Source organism: Barbus barbus, assembly GCF_936440315.1.
Source record: "Barbus barbus genome assembly, chromosome: 6".
Classification (NCBI taxonomy): Eukaryota; Metazoa; Chordata; class Actinopteri; order Cypriniformes; family Cyprinidae; genus Barbus; species Barbus barbus.
The window spans coordinates 3,155,001-3,175,100 of record NC_136734.1 but is presented as its reverse complement, the minus strand read 5'-3'; the positions used below and the strand labels follow the sequence as shown (position 1 = coordinate 3,175,100).

The 20,100-nt window shown below is 34.8% G+C and overlaps 1 protein-coding gene across 1 annotated transcript in view; it reads right to left on the bottom strand.

The window, feature by feature from the left end:
* Positions 1 to 618: 618 nt before the first annotated feature.
* Positions 619 to 20,100, bottom strand: part of LOC306871227 (uncharacterized protein) — a 30,845-nt gene continuing 11,363 nt past the window's right edge. The window contains exons 4-9 of the mRNA XM_079419008.1: positions 7,546 to 7,655; positions 4,590 to 4,722; positions 4,323 to 4,488; positions 4,027 to 4,163; positions 3,137 to 3,285; positions 619 to 1,677 (exon numbers count right to left, since the gene is read on the bottom strand). Of these exons, the coding sequence (XP_079275134.1) occupies positions 1,602 to 1,677; positions 3,137 to 3,285; positions 4,027 to 4,163; positions 4,323 to 4,488; positions 4,590 to 4,722; positions 7,546 to 7,655 (771 nt within the window). The 3' untranslated portion in view covers positions 619 to 1,601. The remainder of the gene's footprint in view (positions 1,678 to 3,136; positions 3,286 to 4,026; positions 4,164 to 4,322; positions 4,489 to 4,589; positions 4,723 to 7,545; positions 7,656 to 20,100) is intronic.

Genomic DNA, 20,100 nt, shown 5'->3' with positions numbered 1-20,100 from the left:
AACACTGAAGGAGATTTTAATTTATGGTTCTTGCAATGTACATTAAAATGATAAAGTGTTTATTAGACACCTTACTGAGCAAGTGTCTAAGACCTACATTTGTAATTTAGAAATGGAGACATTTCCCACAATATATTATCCAGAGTGAGTGAAAATACATGAAATAAACAGAGGAATAAACAACAGTCGTTTGGACTTCCCACTTTTCCCTTTCCAAGCACAAACATCACATTCTTTCACTGACCTACTGGTAATCAAAAAGGAAATCAATAATTATTTAATAAAAAACAAACAAAAATACATTCTTTTGAAACTGACAAATTAAAAATGGCTTAATTTTGGTATAAAATACATTAAATGTAACATATTAATATGTATATATATATTTAAATTAAACCTAAATGGCATTTTTAAAAAGATTTTGGGTGAAAGGAAATTAATTATCAATAATAATAATAAAAAATGCATTAATTTAGGTTTAAAATGTCCATAAATGTAACAATGATACCCTGTTTTCATAGCTCTGTCCTTGTCTCTACTGATACCTTCTGATATCTCAGTCCTTCCACACATAAGCAAAGACAAACTTGCTTCCCATTTAGAAAAATATTTAATCAAGATGATTGTAATCCATAATTCATATAAAACAACTCCCGTTTCCCAACATTAAACAGGTAAACATCTTCCTCAAGCAGCAATTTACACAGCTGAAGTCTAAAAATAAACATGACTGAAAAAAAAACATTTCAAAATTAAACAACTTATTATACATTATTGTAAGTCTGATTTGTGTTTGTAAAAGTGTTCTTGGCAGACTGTAAAGGCACTGGCAATAAAACATAACCTTGTAAATGATAATCAGCCTGATCCAAGCACATGATGCTTTTCTGCTCACTATAGCATTAATTAAAGAAACAAATATGGAAAAGAAAAGATTAAAAACAAAAAAGCAGTGAGCAAAATCAAATGATGTCTATAAGCTGGTCTTAAAAGGAATGGCACATGCTGTAAACAGAACCAAAACAATTTAGAGAAAGAAAAAGGAGTTTCATATAGCAATGAACATCTCAAGATCAAACTTTTTTTTGACATTTAATATTTAGAAACACAATATTTAAATTTGAAAAAAAAAAAAAATATATATATATATAATGCCTAAGAGCCCTAAGGCACCTTTTCCAGTGATCCGACTCATTTAAAGTGCATTGTAGCTTGAAGCTATACTGACTTCTGTTTCTCCACCATCTGAGATACGCACATTAGGCCCCTGGAGGAACTCGATGGATAAAGCAACCTCACTTTGGATAAAAACATCTGCTGGATTAATAAATGTAAACAAAATTAAATAACTGTAAAATTAACTTGGTTCAAGACTGACAGTAAACAGCACATGCTTTTCAAGCACACTGTCTATAATGCTGCCAAACAACTATGACAGACTTTCATGTAAAAATACAAATGTGCATAACATCTTGGCAAAGCCTCCAAACAGATGAAGGAAATATTCCAAGGCTGTCAGGGAATTGTTGGTGAAGCTTGATGATTTAAAAGGGAATCAGAGGACTGGACGGGTGATTCCAGCACATCCACTGACCTGAGCTTCACGCTTCACTCTCAGGTTGACTCATTCGCTTCTTGGATTTGAGCTCAAGCAGCCAGGAGGGTGAAGAGCCGGACCTGGATTTACATTAATCACAATTATTACATTTGACATAATTCAGATTATTCTTATTCAAATCATCATGATGTATTCAGACTAAATGAAGCACCATAATGTGTATCAAAGATAATTATAACAATAAAACAAACACTGAAGCAGTACTATGAAATGAATCCTTTAAAGTTTGACATATGAAATAATAGTAAAAAAAAATATTTTTTTTGTCTATAAGCGTTTACTGAACCGTTGGGACAAACTATTCAAAATCATTTTTATGAGTTTTATTTTATTTTTATGATATCTGATGCATTAGGCTTCTATGACTCATATATTACGATATGGTGAAAATATGGAGAAAAAAACCCCAACTTTATTTAGAGGCCCAAACGGAGCAAATATATGCAATTTGGTGGGGATGCTGATATTTATATGTGACCTTGGACCACAAAACCAGTTTTAATGCCAAAAGCTTTAGGATATTATTAAGTAAGGATCATGTTCCATGCAGATATTTAGTAAATTTCCTACTGTAAATATATCAAAACTTAATTTTTTATTAGTAATATGCATTGCTAAGAATTCATTTGGACAACTTTAAAGGCGATTTTCTCAATATTTGGACTTTTTTGCACCCTCAGATTCCAGATTTTGAAAATAGTTGTATCTCGGCCAAATATTGTCTTATCATAACTAACCATACATCAATGGAAAGCTTATTTATTCCGCTTTCAGATGATTTATAGATCTCAATTTTTAAAAATTGACCCTTATGACTGGTTTTGTGGTCCATATGGCTAAAAAGTATGAAATTCTTGTAATGTAGTATACGGTACAGCAGACTACTTACAAAAATGCATATAAATATCAGTAATCTCCAGTAAAATGTCTTAGTAAGATGACATTTAAATGGATAGTTTTATGATCAAAACATATGCAATGCAATACAATAATTGAGAGATCAACAAAAACGCTCATCAAAAGTTTGATGATCATATTTGATAATCGCATTTTAACATGGTTTTTATAAATCATGATTTATGATGCCTGGATAATAAAAAAACCTAAGTTGCTTCAGTCCAGTAATTGTTCATCTATATACTGTAAATATGAAAGTTATTCTAATGTTTACTTCATGAAAATTAGTAAAGATTTCACAGCAAAAACAACAAAACAAAAAGCACGAGCTGAAGGTGGACAACTTAACAATTATAATAAAATGTCTTTTACTTGCTAAAAAGTATGAACTATCAAACAGACCACAGAAGGCATGCAGTAGATTGTGTACAACAGGTTTTACAACAGGTTTTTCAAGTTTTGATCATGTTGATCATTTAGAAGCCTTAGAAATCTATCAAATATGATAAAGTAGGCTTAATAGAGTTAAAATGCACTCATCTGACAATGAAAATGTGATTGCATCAAATTCCATAAGCATAATAAAATATTTTTTTACTACAAGTTTCTGCTCACACGTACCCACTGTCCTTGGCGTCAACAGGGGGCAGCACTCTTGGGCCGAGGGCCATGGTGGGTGTGCGGGGAGAGCGTGAGGGGACCGACGGAGGCGTCTGTGCTTCTGTTGGACTTTCTGTTTCTATCGCTCTACTTCTCCGCTTTAGCTTGGCCTGCGAGAGAAAGACAAGACAAACTTAGAAATGAATAAAATAAAGAGTTTCTGTTAGTTGAGGCTGATTTATGCTGGTTTGCTACTGGCTTTGTTGGTTTGTCAGAATAGCCACAGATCAATATTGAAAAGTAAAGCAGATCCAGCAAAAAGTAAATCCAGTAAAGTAAAATATGTTAAATCATTAAAAAAAAAATTTGTTATCTTATTTTCAACCCAAACCAGAGGCGTACAAACTATCATTATATAGATTGCTTTAGTAATTAAATAATTTTAATACAATTAGTAAAAAGATTGTAAACAAAATATGATTTAAATAAGTAGACAAGAAACCACAAACATCACAATCTGGCTTTGATTTAATGCTTAAAAACTGTTTTCAACATTGATAAAAAAAGTCTCTTCGGCAGCAAATAAGCATATTAGAATGATTTCTGAAGGATCATGTGACACTGAAGACTGGTAAGTACAAAACTTTCTGGAAAACATTAAAAACTCTTACTGCTCACAACCTTTTAAACAGTAGTGTATTTCAGACGGCTGGGTAAAATAAAGTTGCTTTGTCAGCAGAGCAGCGTGCCAAAAATAGAAACTGGGAGTGTGGTTATGTGAAGGTGTTACTGGTGTTTCATGAGTCACTGCAACACTAAATTTAGTACAAGTATGGTCTTTTCAATTAACCAAGCCTAAACCTAAACCTAACCCCAGGTGGTTTAGGCATCCAAAACCAGCAGGGACATACCATGAGGGCAGAAGGGTCTATCCCAGGAAACACAGGGACTCTCTTGGGCTGGCTGGGGGCTGGAGAGGACGTAAAGTCCTGGGATGGTTCCTCTTCTGATTCAGAGTCCGCTCCATTGGAACACTGATCTTTCGCATCTGTAACAGATTGGTTTTGTTCAACCAGTCAAAGGTGAGTTTTTACAGTTGAGTCACACAGATTCTAAAGGATTTCAGCCGAAAATGTAACATCATGTAACACAGAGTTACAATTGGATGTTGAATGTACTGTAAAATGATGTGATGTGTTGACCCCACCTGTGGAGTCACAGAACCTCCAGTCGGGTTGCGTTCCCTCTGTCAGAGCGGGCAGGGCGCCTCTCTGTCGGACCGCACGTGACGGTCTGGTGCGCTTTATGCTCCGTTTCTTTCCCAGAGCAACCTTCGAATGGAAAACGCTGGAGTCCAACAGAGGAGCTGCAGACTGATCCAGCAATACACTCATTAACAGGTGCACAATCAGCTATATTATATTATATTATTTAAATAATTTTATTACATCATTTTTTTTTTACTTTAGTGTACCTCAAGAAGCGGTAGTGGTCCGGGCTCCTCCTGATCTGGGACGTCTGCTGGGTCTGAATCAGTAGATGTATTTCGTCGTCTGGCATGAGTCAGTGTCTGCAAGGCTTGATTGATTCTGATCTGTGTAGCGTGACTGAACAGATAAAAACATGAAATCAACCCACACGTAAGTCTACTGAGAGAGAACTGATGTTTGATGCTTTTCATGACCACTAGGAGACAGTCTGAGCAAAACTGATGTCTGATGACTGTTAGTCTAAAGAGAAATACATATAATGCAGCATTGGGGAAGATAGTTTACACCAGGGTTAATCATAGTTAACTAACCCCTAAAAACAGTCTTAATCAAAATAAAATGAACGAGTTTGTGTGCCCATATAATCTTAGCATTACTGGTAAACAGATTTAGCTTGATGTCTGCAAGAGACTCTTATTCTACTTGAGCTCCAACAGCCCTCCTATAGACAGAAGGATAAATGAAATAAATATGCATAAAGGAGGAGATGGGGAGGTGGAGGGATGCCGGAAGAACTAACGACGGAAGTGGGAAGAGTAATCTTATTTTATACTTGGACATTAATTGGAAGATTAGATGGGCGTAGTCCTCCCAAAATTCTAAAAATATCAACTGATCAAAAATATTAAAAAGTATTTTATTTTAGGTAGTCGCCAAATAAACATTTCTAATTTTCATTTAGCTTAAATTGATGTAATAAAATTAATAAAAACATATATATTAAAAAACAATAACTACAAAAAATGTAAAAAAATCATCAGCTTTTACCTAAAATTTACAAAACAAAAAAATTATAATACTATATCAATAATAGCAAAACTAACACTGTTTAACTACAAGCTATATTGGATCTGTTAGTGTAACACTGCAAGTTATGCAATTCCTTCGATTAATAAAAACAAAATTTATCCAAAATATAACAAGTGTGGATCTCATGTAGGATGACATCAAACTTGAACACATAAATTTACAGTAATAAAATGATAAAATGCTAATTTATATGATTTAGATACAAAAAGCAGCATTTAACAAACTAATCATTTAATAATAAGAATAAATATTGAGTGATTAATCACTGAATCTTTTGAAACATGAATCATCTATACAAAATTAGCTGAAGTTAGTTGAAGGCTTTTTAGGAGACTTGCAGAGGTGGGTAGTAACGAGTTACATTTACTTCGTTACATTTACTTGAGTACATTTTTTGGGTAACTAATACTTTTAGAGTATATTTTAAAATGGGTACTTTTACTCTTACTCAAGTATATTTTTAGAGAAAAAACGGTACTTTTACTTCGTTACTGTGGGCGACTCTCCTCTCGTTACTTTATCTTAATGCAATACAAGTTAAAAATGCTTCAGTTTATTCCAAACGTGCCGTCTACTTTTCTCTGGACAATGAACGATGCCCATTCGCGAATGATTCATTCTTTTGAGTCGATTCTGTTCGAAGGCTTGATCAAATCAGTTGGCAAACCAGTGAATCGGTTCGCGAATCAGTTTGAATGATTCGTTCAGTTCCCTGCCGCACGCGCTGAGTCTCTGAAGCGGTTCTCACTCAGATAACAGAGAGTTTAAGAACATCAAGAGCGTTGAAGACGTGGCTTTGGATCTACAGTCAGTTGAAAGAAAATCTGCAAAGGCTTGTTTGCTAGAGCTATATGAAGATCTTTTATTAGATGAACACTGCGTGTGCTGTCTACTGTTCCACAGGTATAGGCCACGATACCACTATGACATTACCAGTTTGTTGTACATGTACCTTACATTAAATACAATGTATAATTTATACATTAAATAAGCTGTCACAGAGTATGAAATGAACACCCGCGGAACCCGCGTTAGCTCTGCGCAGCGGCGCGCGGCCTGTTCTAGACACAATTAATATTCATATTTTTACAATATTTACGCTTGCAAAAATATAGGCTACATTTGTTTACATTTTGCAGAACAGAAGATCCGTCAATATGCATTTGTTTCGTTATGTTCAGAGCAGTCATGTGAGGAGTTTTCAGAGGTTATAGGATAATACATAATTAATTTACTTTAAAATTTAATTTAATTCAGTGATGCAAATCAGAATTTTCATCAGCTGTTACTCCAGTTTTCGGAGTCATATGATCCTTCAGAAATCATTATAATATATTGATTTATTACCAGTGTTGGAAACAGTTTTGCTGCTTAATATTTTTTGGAACCTGTGACATTTTGTTCAGTATTCTTTGATGAACAGAAAGCTAAAAAGAGCAGCACTGATAATAAATCAACATGATTTCTGAAGGATTATGTGACTCTGAAGACTGGGGTAAAGGCTGATGAAAATTCTGATTTGCATCACTGAAATAAATTACATACATACATATATATATATATATATATATATATTGAACGGCAGTGTATGTGTGTGTGTGTATACACATACACATAACATAAATGTAATCTATATATCTAAATAAAAATAGACTATATTCAGATATGATCCAAAGTAACTAGTAACTAACTACTTGAGTAGTTTTTTTATCCGATACTTTTTTACTCTTACTCAAGTAACTATTCAGACTATTACTTTTACTTTTACTTGAGTAAATATTTCTAGAAGTACTTTTACTTTTACTTGAGTACAGTTTTTGAGTAATCTACCCACCTCTGGAGACTTGAGAGTTTTATTATTCCCTCATAAACTCATTCGGCTGCAAGTCTGTGTACACAGAACATAAAATCACAGCAAGATAGTAATTTTGTCACCTGACACCGAGGGAAATGAAAATGACTGGAAAAGCGACATTGCTTTGAGACGCTGAAAAAGTCAGTAGTAGCAATTCTAATTTTAGTTCGTAGCTCCACAACACTGCTCTAAAAGAGATACTCAGATGTTCAAAAGACAACTGACGGTTTATTGTGGCAATGAAAGTGATGATGAATGTTGTAGATATTTCTTACTCATTAACAGTGTCGTTGTTTTCAGTTTGTTCGTCAGTTTCATCGATTATATTCTCTGTGTCCTGTTCTGCAACTCCATCCTCCTCGGGTTCACCGTCCTTCAACTGACTCTGAAGCATTTTAATGAGAGCAAACAAACACAGACGTACTTCAAAACTCAGATTACAGTGAAGTCCTGCTGAAAATGACATATTAAGGAAAAATATCAATGACCAAAATAAAAGATGAAAATATACCACTTACTAGAATGATATGAAATATTTGATCACTTGCATGTCATGTGACAGTTAACCGACATTAAAGAACATGCAAATGTGTTGTTAAATTATTGAAATATTAATTAAGTATATGCTTTAGATCAAAGGGATTCAGTTGATGAAAAAAATAGTTTTCTTTTGCTGTCATTTCATAATGAACCTGGCATGACACATTCCTGAAGTCAAGCTATTCAAACGAAACTCCGAAGACCAAAATATTTGTAGGCCTCCGTGTTTTTATGATAGATGACATTTCACCAAATGGCTAGAATATATACATATTTTGAAAATGTATTGTATTGTATTGTGACTGCATTTAACAGGATTGCGGTCACACTTCAGTTTGTGGACCAATTTTCACTATTTACTAACTATTAACAATGACTTTTGCCTCAGTAAACTCCCAATTTGCTGCTTATTATTAGTTAGCAAGGTAGTTGTTAAGGTTAGGGATCTAAAATACTGTCCTGCAGAATAAGGCATTAATACTTTATCAGTAGTGATATGCATAAGCAACTGGTTAATTGTAAGAACTGGTCCCTAAACTACTAGAGCCGCATAATACATAAGGCAAAATACAACTTCAAAGCAAGCAAAATACAAATAAAAAAATAACAAAAACTAAAATAATAATAAAAATAAACATAATAATTCTAATTTATGATCAGTAAATTATCAATTCACATTCTGTTGGCAGGTATGACAACAAATTTAGCCTATCATTTTGGTGCTAAGTGATATGTTAACTCACACTCAGCTACACACACACACACACACACACACACACACACACACACACACACACACACACACACACACACACACACACGTTGCAAACAGAAAAGCATCAACAATCCAAGCATACGTGTTTTAATGAGCTGGCATGGTCACAGGGGCGAAACTGTCCTATACAAACACAACAAACACACACACACACACACACACAGACACAGACACAGACACACACACACACACACACACGCTCTCTCACGTATCCAGACCAGTCTTTGTACACAGACCAGATACTTTGAATTTCACGTCACTCTGCTGTTTAAAACATGTCAGCGTATAAGAATTGTTACTAGGAAACAAAACACTTCCTCGTAAACAAGCTCTCTGTGAGCAGGACATCGAGTAATGTTCATTCTACAGAGACAATCCCATAAATACACAGCAATGACTGCTGGACTATATCCTGATCTGAACACTTTACTGATTCACTTCTCTTCTATACGGACACCGGGGGAAACTGTAAGATGCTTTTGGTATAAGAAATGTGTGGCAAAAATGTAAAAATTATAATGACAAAGATCAAAATAAATAACAGAAGTTGGGGTCAATCACCTAAAAATTATATTAACCCACTTTTTTTAAAATCAAATGCAATAACAGCAATAAAAATCATATTAATATTACCAGACAAAGCTTCATATGGTACTATTTATTGTAGCTGTCAGAAATAATACAGATAAAGTAAATGAAATAAGTTCTACATTTATATATATATATATATATATATATATATATATATATATATATATATATATATATATATATACAATTATTATTATTATTAATTAATTAATTATCGGCAATTACTTAGACTTTCCAAAAGTTTTTCCGAAAAGTATCTGAAAATATCTAAAATTTCTGCAAGGTTTGGGAAATTATCTGGAAATTTTCTTCCCCTTTTGTCATTCTAATCAGCCAACATGTTTTTCTGTTTGGTCGATGTGTCAGAAATGTGAATTTTATTTTTCATAACAACTGTAACAATTTCATCTTGCATCACAGCTAAGATGAAACTTTGTACACTTAGTGCCTACCTTTTTAACATTCATCATTCATGCTAATTTTTAACTGAAAACCAACAGATGAAACCGAAATGTGAAAGTAGTAGAAATACATAACTCACGATGAGTTTTCAGCTACTTGTTGAAACAATGGTGGAACTAGATTTAAAGGAGTAAAGAAATAGAGGAATCAGTCCTGTTGCAGTGACTACATGAATGAGCATGAAAATCTGATTATTATTGGAATTTGGTCATGCACCTGCTATTTAACACAATCCAAGTGGAATTCACTGGAATTCTTTGTCATTTCAACACCTTATTTGTAATAATCTACAGCATTGACATATTCATTTACATCTATTCATGGCCAAACATAAATGATCTATGTGATAAGGGAAACCGTAAAAAGCCTAGAAATAGTCTACATGCAGAATTGCTAAAAATGCAGCATAATGCTTAACCAGAATTTGCATGTACATTGGAAAACGATGTGCATGTAAACATGGCTGATGCGTAGCTTTAATTTGTGTATAGTTACTCACTAGGGAAATTTAGGAGAGGACTAAATTACTGCTGTTCTATGAGCACTATTAGTGTCACACTGCTCGGGGAGCAAGGAGAACATTCGATAAGCCTTTCTTATTAAAACCAACACACGGCCCGTGGACCTCGGGGGTAAGACAAACAATACCAGACACGGGAGCCAGGGAGACACAGGGCTTAAGAACACTAGGAAATCAAACGTGGAAGAACAGAAACAGGTGAGGAGTAATTAAACACAGGGCTGGGGACAAATGAACTAATAATGACTCTAAACAAGGAAAGGAACAGGAAGTCCAAATACGGGCATAAGGAAACACGTGGAAACACAAGACACAGGGGAACAAAGTCTGACAATTAGAGTCATCCCGTGATATTTTAGTAACAAGCCACAAGTCATGCAGCAACTCCTGAACTAAAACACACCATCAAACGTTATACAGACTAATTGTACCATTCAAAAGTTTGCAGTCAGGAAGATTTTTTGTTGTTGTTGTTAAAAGAAATTACAGTATAAAGACATTTAAAGTGTTACAAGAATATTTCAAATAAATGCTGTTCTTTTGAACTTTTCTATTCATAAAAGAAACCTGATGAAAAATGCCTCACAGTTTAGACAAAAAAAAATGAAGCAGCACAACAGTTTTCAACGCTGATAATAAGACATGTTTTTGAGCAGAAAATCAGCATATGAGAATGATTTCTAAAGGATAGTGTGACACTGAAGACTAGTAATGATGCTGAAAATTCAGCTTTGATCACAGGAATAAATTACATTTTAAATATACACTGCCCTCCAAACGTTTGGAAACACCCCAACCCTCCTAAACCTTCCAACAAGACAATGACCCAAGCACACTTCCAAGCTGTGCAAATCCTATTTGGAGAGGAAACAGTCAGCTGGCATCATGTCTGTCATGGAATGGCCTCCCCAATCACCCAACCTCAACCCAACTGAGCTACTATGGGAGGAACTGGACCGTGATGTCCGTAAGAAGTGTCCAACCAGTGTGAATCATCTTTGGGCAGCCCTTCAGGAGGCTTGGAGTAATATACACTATCAAGTCAATGTTTAAATAAACTGACAGCTCAGATTATGCAGAGCTATAATAGCTGCTAATGGTGGATATTTTGATGAAGCGAAAATGTAAGTTTGTAATGTATAAACTGTTTATGTAATAAAATATGTTTTCCTAGTTTGTGTTGTCCCTTATCAGTGCAAGATTATCACAAATTAAAAAGGATTCATGCCAATATTGTCCAAAACCCCACTTTTCTAGGGCGTTTCCAAACTTTTGGAGGGCAGTGTATTTAAATAGAAAAGTGTTATTTTAAATGGTTTTACAATATTACTGTTTTTACTGTATTTTTAAATAAATAAATGCAGCCTTGGTGAGCATTAGGGAAAAATCTTACAGACCCCAAGTTTTTAAAGTGTATGTCCACACGTGCACGTCTGTGGGATGGATGCCATATTCACCAAGTTAATCGCATTTTGTGAGTTTTGGGTGGATCAAGACCTGTCATGACCGACAGAGATGCATGTAGGGAAAAGAAGATCCAAAATGACAGGATAAGCAAATTTACGAGTGAGTAAAAACAAGCCTAGACAGCTCGAGATTCCGAATTATTCCAGAACGCCTCACATCCGGTTTAACAGTATTTGACGTGAATACACTGACTCATGTGTGTGCAGTGACAGGAATTGTGATCGGATTCTGTTGAATAATAATAATATCTCCCTGCATCATTGCTGAATGAAATCCAATACTTGTTTTTTACTAATTTTGGGGTTATGATTCCAAATACTGTCACACTTAATCAAAAGAAAACCTGCACAAAGACATGATTCCTGTCTTCTTTTTGAGATAAATTACAATTGTTTCTTCAATTCTAAGCTCATTTTCATGCATTAATTATTCAAAAGACATTATTTCATACCTAATCCTGATTTCTTGGACTGTTTTACAAAATGCTTATTTCTTTGATATTATATAGAAGTATTTGAACTTATTTTTGCAGATTGTAAGTTAAATTATACATTTTGAATACTTTTTATGTCATTAAAGATGAACCTTTTGGCATTTGACTGCGTTTGTTATTTTATTGCATTAAGGCAGATATACATAATTTGAAAAATCTTAATTCTTACTTTGTGAAAAAAAATAAAAACCCTGTACAAAATGTTTTTTATTGATATTTTTTGACTCGTTAGCAAATTAGGCAATGTTAGGCCTTTTTAACCATTCAGGAGTTTTTTTTTTTTTTTTTTTCAGAAAAATAATAATTTTAGTCTCAACACCAAATCTTTCACAAATCAAATTTCTGCTTTATGCATATTTTGAGAGCATGCAGTAAAAACAGTCATGGATGTTTTGTAATGCACTGTTAAAAACCTGTCAAAGAAAGTGCAATGCCTTAAAGATCAGCTGATAGAGCAAGAAGCAACAGAAGAGAGAGAGCGCAGAAAACATTCAGCATAGTCTTACATTATTTGAGTTTGCTGCAGTCGTGCGTTTGCGCAGGGAAAAACGCTGCCGGCTCTGCTGAGAGAGATTTCGAAGGGACTGTCGACCACGAGCCGCAAAGCTTCTCAGTGGCGAGATGGCCCTCTCAAACCTTCCCACTCGTTCTTCATCCTCCTCTTCCTCGATTACTCCCTCACGCTCCAGAGCACCTGACATCATCTCCACCGCCCCCTGTAAGGAGCGACGCATGTTGCCCACCCATCCTGACACCTGCGTCTGCGCATCAGACAATTTGTTACCCAAGAACTGCATCTTCTTTCACCCAATTGACAAAGTATGTTGGGAAAGACAGTGGTATCTGGCGGGAAACAACTTTTTTTGGGGGAAAAAAGTCCCAGATATGAGGTCTAGAGGGCGTTATAGCTGACATGCATCGGCATCTCTGTAGGCATCTTGATTTGTGATCCAAACTGGACCAGACTTTACGCCAATGTCCATGACAGAAAGCACTTCAGGTTATCGATCAATCCTTGATGCTCTTCCAGCATGTTCTTCCGCAACACACATTTAACGTCAATCCATTCTCAAGTTGATCTCCTCCTGTGAAATTTTCTTGTTTAGATGAGGTAGAAACACAAATCCGAGAAAACAATCATCTGGCATCCAGATATGAAAGTCTCGTAAGCTTCCTCTTGTGCAATTCTCACAGATCCCAATGGAAAAACATAGCAAGCCCACCGCTTACGCTTGACACGCTGCAGGTACGAACAGGTACCGGAAACAGACACAGCCCTCAAATGAGTGACAACATCCCGGCTCAGAGAAACAAAGAGAGAGAGAGAAAGGGGGAAGGGATGAAAGACGATCAAGGACATTTATGTGTCACTGCATTTGAAGTAGTAAAATACAGACGGGCCGAGAGAGAAAACAGGAAAAGGTTTTATGTGGGAACCTTTCTTTATCTGTGAACTTTGGAAGAGCAATGCTAAACCACAAAACCCTTATGCAAACCACAGCTGAATCAGGTGCTTTATACTTGACTGTGCATTAGTTTGACTATTTGTCATGACTAACAGGCTGTGTTTGTCTAATATGAGCCATAGCGTGTGTGGCTGCAATATACGCTCCTTGACACCAGCTGTTACGCTTAAAGTAAGTATAGGTTTAACTGGAGGATATTTATTCCACACTAAATAATCATACAGGATAAGAAACTATGTAGAAGCCATTGTAAGTATAAACTAAAGATGGGAAGTATAGGAATATTTGTATGAAATGGCTATCACAATACATTTTGAAATAGATATATTTATTGCTGTGATCAAATCACTCTAATATGCTGATTTATTATGTTGGAAACAGTTTAATATTTTTTGGAACCTGTGATACTTTTTTTCAGGATTATAATGTTACAAAACATGTCTATTTCAAATAACTAATGATTTCTGAAGGATCATGTGACACTGAAAACTGGAGTAATATCTGCTGAAAATTCATTTTTTTCCCCATAACATTTATATAACAATTAGATTATATTTTTATTTATTTAATTATATATTCAAATATTCAAATAGAAAATGTTTTATTTCTAATTATTTTAAACGATTTATACTTCACAATATTACTAATTTGACTGTATTCCAACCTTACAACGTTTTTTCTTAAAACAATCTTACATCACATGCATTTTGATGGCACGCATTTTTTTTTACACTTCCACTGCTGAGCAAATTTAACCACCTCACAATGGCATAGCAGCTAAAAACTTAAATAGGGTTGATTTTATTTCAAATTCAAGCACTTGGCAGCAATTGAAACATTGAAAAAAACACAAACAAGTGCAAAATCCGCTGGCTAATTTAAGCAATAATGTTTGTTAAATTAATGACCTTGAAGGTTAAAGCACCACAATTCTAGTATTCTTCAACAAAACCAGCACACATCAGTCACAACCAGTTGATTTCAAATGTAATGCATTATAATATTGGGTTACACTTTATTTCGATAGTCCACTTTAGACATTCTACTAACCATAAGTAACTTTATAACTACATGTCAAATAATTCTCATTAATTTGCAACTACATGTCTACTAACTCTCAGTAGGGTAGGTTTAGGGTTAGTAGAATAAGTTGACATATACTTGCAAAGTTTCTAATAGTCAGTATGTTGTGGACCCATCAAAATAAAGTGTTAGAAGATATGAATCAGACAGTCTACTAATACTCTAATGACTGCTAGTTGACATGTAGTTGCAAAGTTACGTACTGTTAGTAGAATGTCTAAAATGGACTATCGAAATAAAGTGTTACCTAATATTGCATTACTTCCTAATAAAGTAACTAATCATATTACTTATTTACGTTTTATGCAACGTAATGTGTTACATTACTTTTGATACTTTTTCTCATGTTTTTCGTCATCGGAGGTATTTAACATGTAATTATTGCAAGCTGTGTCATATTCTGAGTTTGCATTTCACGGACTACTGAATCAAGTGCAGGTGAGATGAATAAATGCATGCTGACATTTAGTCTAGAACTACAGTAACATCATGTTTCCACAGAAAGTAATGCATTAATTTACAAGTTACTTGAAAAAAGTAATCTGATTATGTAACTCACATCACTTGTAATACATATCATGACTGTAGGTGAGTTGAACACTGTTCAAAATAAGTGAACTCATTCTCTTATGTTATGATATTACTTTACTAAGCATATGAAAGAACAATTTTCACCTGGCAGATAATAAACCAGGCAAATCCTATCAACCTTTGAAGAACTAATTAATATCTAGAGTATGCCAACACCCTAGTATTTACATTTGATTATATTTTGTTTAATTTTATTTAATTATATTGTAAAACATTAAAAAAATATTAAAAACATTTAAAATAATTATTAATATTTTTAAATAATATTTAACAATATTACAAATCGTACTGTATTTCAGCCTTTTCGTAGACTTTTTATTTTTATTTTATTGAACCTTTTATGTTGTTGGGTACAACAAAATAGCAACAAAATTGCTGTTAAATAACCACATTTCTTAGTGAATAATCAGTGATGGCAATTTGCATGTAAACAACTAAAGAGGTTGTTTAATAATAATAATAATAATAATAATAATAATATAATGGACTAGTAGACAAAATAACTAATTATTTAATAAATTGAAAATATTTGGAAAGGTTTATAACTTTTATATTTATTTTATATTATAATTGTTACTATATACATAAAAATGACCTTTGTACCACTTTATGTAAACACATTTTTTATGAACTTTTATTAAATACCCTCCAAGCACAAATTCAGATGGATGCTGAACATTTTACTAAACTGTTCTGTGAACAAAAGCATACATAAACCAGAGAAATCCCACACATGCACAGATATTTTCTCTATTTTCCCGATGTAAGCACAGTAAGACCCAAGAAAGTCTTAATCTGTAGACCTACAAATTCAACCAGTAGTTCACATGAAAATATGGAATCCAAATATTATTTTAATATATTCAAATAATTCTATGTCATTGCAGATTTGCTATTTCTGTTTCAAACATGTTGGAGTTTAAACTGTAGGATAATTTGAAGCATAAAACACCCCTTTCTTCTCTGCTTTGCATATGAAAGTAAACTTCCAAACCTACAGGGCTTTGCAAATCATTTACATGAAGATCAGAGCAGAGAAACTTCCCTGTCTGGCCCCAAAACCTTTCACAGGAATCAAGTTTAGCTCTGTAAAGCATAATTAGTGGTGCTCACTAAACTCAACTATAGCGCATACTTAGAGCTTGACCAAATCCAGTGTGTCCTCAGCTGAAAGCACTGCTATGTTAAAGCAGTGATTACATTGCTGCTCATGTCATCAGAATATTGTAAATGATGCAATTCTGATCATAATTAGAGTAACCATAATCACAGTAAAATATATGGAGCACTGTGGTTTTAATTGCACTATACAGGCAAGTACAACTTAATTGCATTTCTGCCACTCGGATAAACAAGAACCAAGGACTGTTTTGCATTTGAAGAAGCAAATAAAAACATCAGCAACAAACAAGCTGCTACGGGATTTAGTGGTTGTAGTAAAAATAAACACGGATCACGAGAACGAACTAGCATCAACACACTCTTTCCTTTAATGAACGTTAAATAACATTAAACTCAGGCAAAGACAAAGGGAGAACTGAGGACTTATAAAGGAACAAGAACAAAAGAGCAAACAAGATGATTAATACAAAACAGGTGAATGGAATAAACGATGATTAACTAAACTAGGACAGGAACTACCAAATAAGGGCAAACAGGAACTAAACGGAAAACAACACGTGACACAAGCCTACTGTATTTGAATCAGACATTTTGTTGCTGTTGCCAAGAAAATGAAGATGAAATGGCTGTAAAACACAAAGCACATAAACACAACTGAAGAGGTTTGCCCATGTCATGTAGACATCCTAATAATAATTTAATAATTTGATACTCCTCATTGATGTTTTAATTCAAATGAATTTTATAAAAGTACAATAAACTGACACTAAATTATTTCTGACTGGATGAGCTGTGTTCAAAACAACAGCTTTCAAAATAACAGTATACATACATAAATATATATATATATATATATATATATATATATATATATATACACTCACCGGCCACTAACACAAATTGCTAATCAGCCAATCACATGGCAGCAACTCAATGCATTTAGGCATCTAGATCACACCGGGTGCCGCTCCTGTCAGCTAAGAACAGGAAACGGAGGCTACAAATCGGACAGGCTCACCAAAATGTGGACAATAGAAGATTGGAAAAACGTTGCCTGGTCTGATGAGTCTCGATTTCTGCTGCGACATTCAGATGGTAGAGCCAGAATTAGGCGTAAAGAACATGAAAGCATGGATTCATCCTGCCTTGTCTCAACGGTTCAGGCTGGTGGTGGTGGTGTAATGGTGTGGGGGATATTTTCTTGGCACACTTTAGGCCCCTTAGTACCAATTGAGCATCGTTTAAACGCCACAGCCTACCTGAGTATTGTTGCTGACCATGTCCAACCCTTTATGACTACAGTGTACCCATCTTCTGATGGCTACTTCCAGCAGGATAATGCACCATGTCACAAAACTCAAATCATCTCAGACTGGTTTCTTGAACATGACAATGACTTCACTTTACTCAAATGGCCTCCACAGTCACCAGATCTCAATCCAACAGAGCACCTTTGGGATGTGGTGGAACGGGAGATTCGCATCATGGATGTGCAGCCGACAACTGTGTGATGCTATCATGTCAATATGGACCAAAACCTTGTTGAATCTATGCCACGAAGAATTAAGGCAGTTATGAAGGCAAAAGGGGGTCCAACCCGGTACTAGCAAGGTATACCTAATAAAGTGGCCGGTGAGTGTATATACCCACCCTATATATATATATATACCCACCCTTGTCACGTAGGCATCCTAATAATTATTTAATTTGATTGAACTTCTAAAAAGTTACTTTTCACTGATGTAATGTAAATTATATAAAACTAATATAATCTAACTAAACTAATTCTCAAACTGACACTAAATTGACTGACATTTTGATATGTTAATATTTTTTCATACTTAAATCTACATTTATATATAGTCATGGCCAAAAATATCGGCACCCTTGCAATTCTGTCAGAAAATTGTTGCAGTTGCAAATGTTTTGGTATTCACGTGCTTATAGTTTTTGTTTGCATTGGAACATCACAAAAAACAGAGAAGAAAAGTCAAATCTGATACAATTCCACACAGAACCCAAAAAATGCACTGGACAAAATTATTGGCACCCTTAACTTAATATTTGGTAGCACCCCCTTTAGAAAAAATAACTGAAATCAATCGCTTCCTGTAACCATGAATGAGTTTCTTACACCTCTCTACTGGAATTTTGGACCACTCTTCTTTTGCAAACTGCTCCAGGTCATTCAGATTTGAAGGATGCCTTCTCCCAACTGCTGTTTTGAGATCTCTCCACAGGTGTTCTATGGGATTCAGATCTGGACTCATTGTTGGCCATTTCAGAACTCTCCAGCACTTTGTTTGTAACCCTTTCTGAGTGCGTTTTGAAGCGTGTTTCGGGTCTTTGTCCTGCTGGAAGACCCATGACCTCTGGTGGAGTCGCAGATTTCTGACACTGGCCACTACGTTGCGCCCAAAAATTCTTTGGTAATCATCAGATTTCATGATACCGTTCACACAGTCAAGGCATCCAGTGCCAGAGCAGCAAAGCAACCCCAAAAGATCTTTGAACCTCCACCATGTTTGACTGTAGGGACTGTGTTCTTTTCTTTGAAGGCCTCATTTATTTTTCTGTAAACAGTGCCATGATGTCGCTTACCAAAAAGCTCTACTTTTTCCTCATCTGTCCACAGTACGTTCTCCCAGAAGGATTGTGGTTGTCACATAAGTTTTGTCAAACTCCAGTCTTGCTTTTTTATGCCTTTTTGTCAGCAGTGGTGTCCTCCTGGGTCTCCCTTTTCATTCAGATGGCGACGGATAGTGTGAGCTGACACTGTTGTATCCTGTGTCTGCAGATCAGCTTGAATTTGTTTGGAAGTTCATTTATCCACCATTTGAACAATCCTTTGTTGTAATTTTTCATTAATTTTGCTCTTCCATCCATGTCCAGAAAGGTTAGCTACAGTGCCATGGGCTGTAAACCTCTTGATGATATTGTGCACAGTGGACACAGGAACATTAAGATATCTGGAGATGGACTTGTAGCCTTGAGATTGTCCATGTTTTACCACAATTTTTTCTCTCAAATCCACAGACAACTCTTTACACTTCTTTCTTTTCTCCATGCTCAGTGTGACACACAACACAAAGGTTGAGTAAACTTTTCTCCATTTTAACTGGTTGCAAGTGTGATTACTATTGCCCACACCTGTTACTTGCCACAGGTGTGTCTAAATACAAATTACAGGAGCATCACATGCTTGAAAAGCAATTATCTTACAAATTTGACAAGGTGCCAATAATTTTGTCCAGTTCAGTGTGAAATTTTATCAAGTATGACTTTTCTTCTCTGTTTTTTTTGTGTTGTTGCAGTGCAAACAAAAACAATAAGCATGTGAATACTAAAACATTTGCAATTGGAACAATTTTCTGAGAGTAGTGTTGCATTTTCTGACAGAATTGCAAGGGTGCCGATATTTTTGGCCATGACTATTTATATAGGCTATATATATATATATTAATATTAGTGCTGTCAAATGATTAATCGTGTCCAAAATAAAAGTTTTTGTTCACATAATATATGTGTGTGTACTGTGTATACAGTATTTATTATATGTGACCCTGGACCACAAAACCAGTCTTAAGTCGCTGGGGTATATTTTTAGCAATAGCCAAAAATACATTGTATGGGACAAAATTATCAAATTTTATGCAAAAAATAATTAAGATATTAAGTAAAGATCATGTTATGAAGAAGATCATGTTACCATGAAGATAT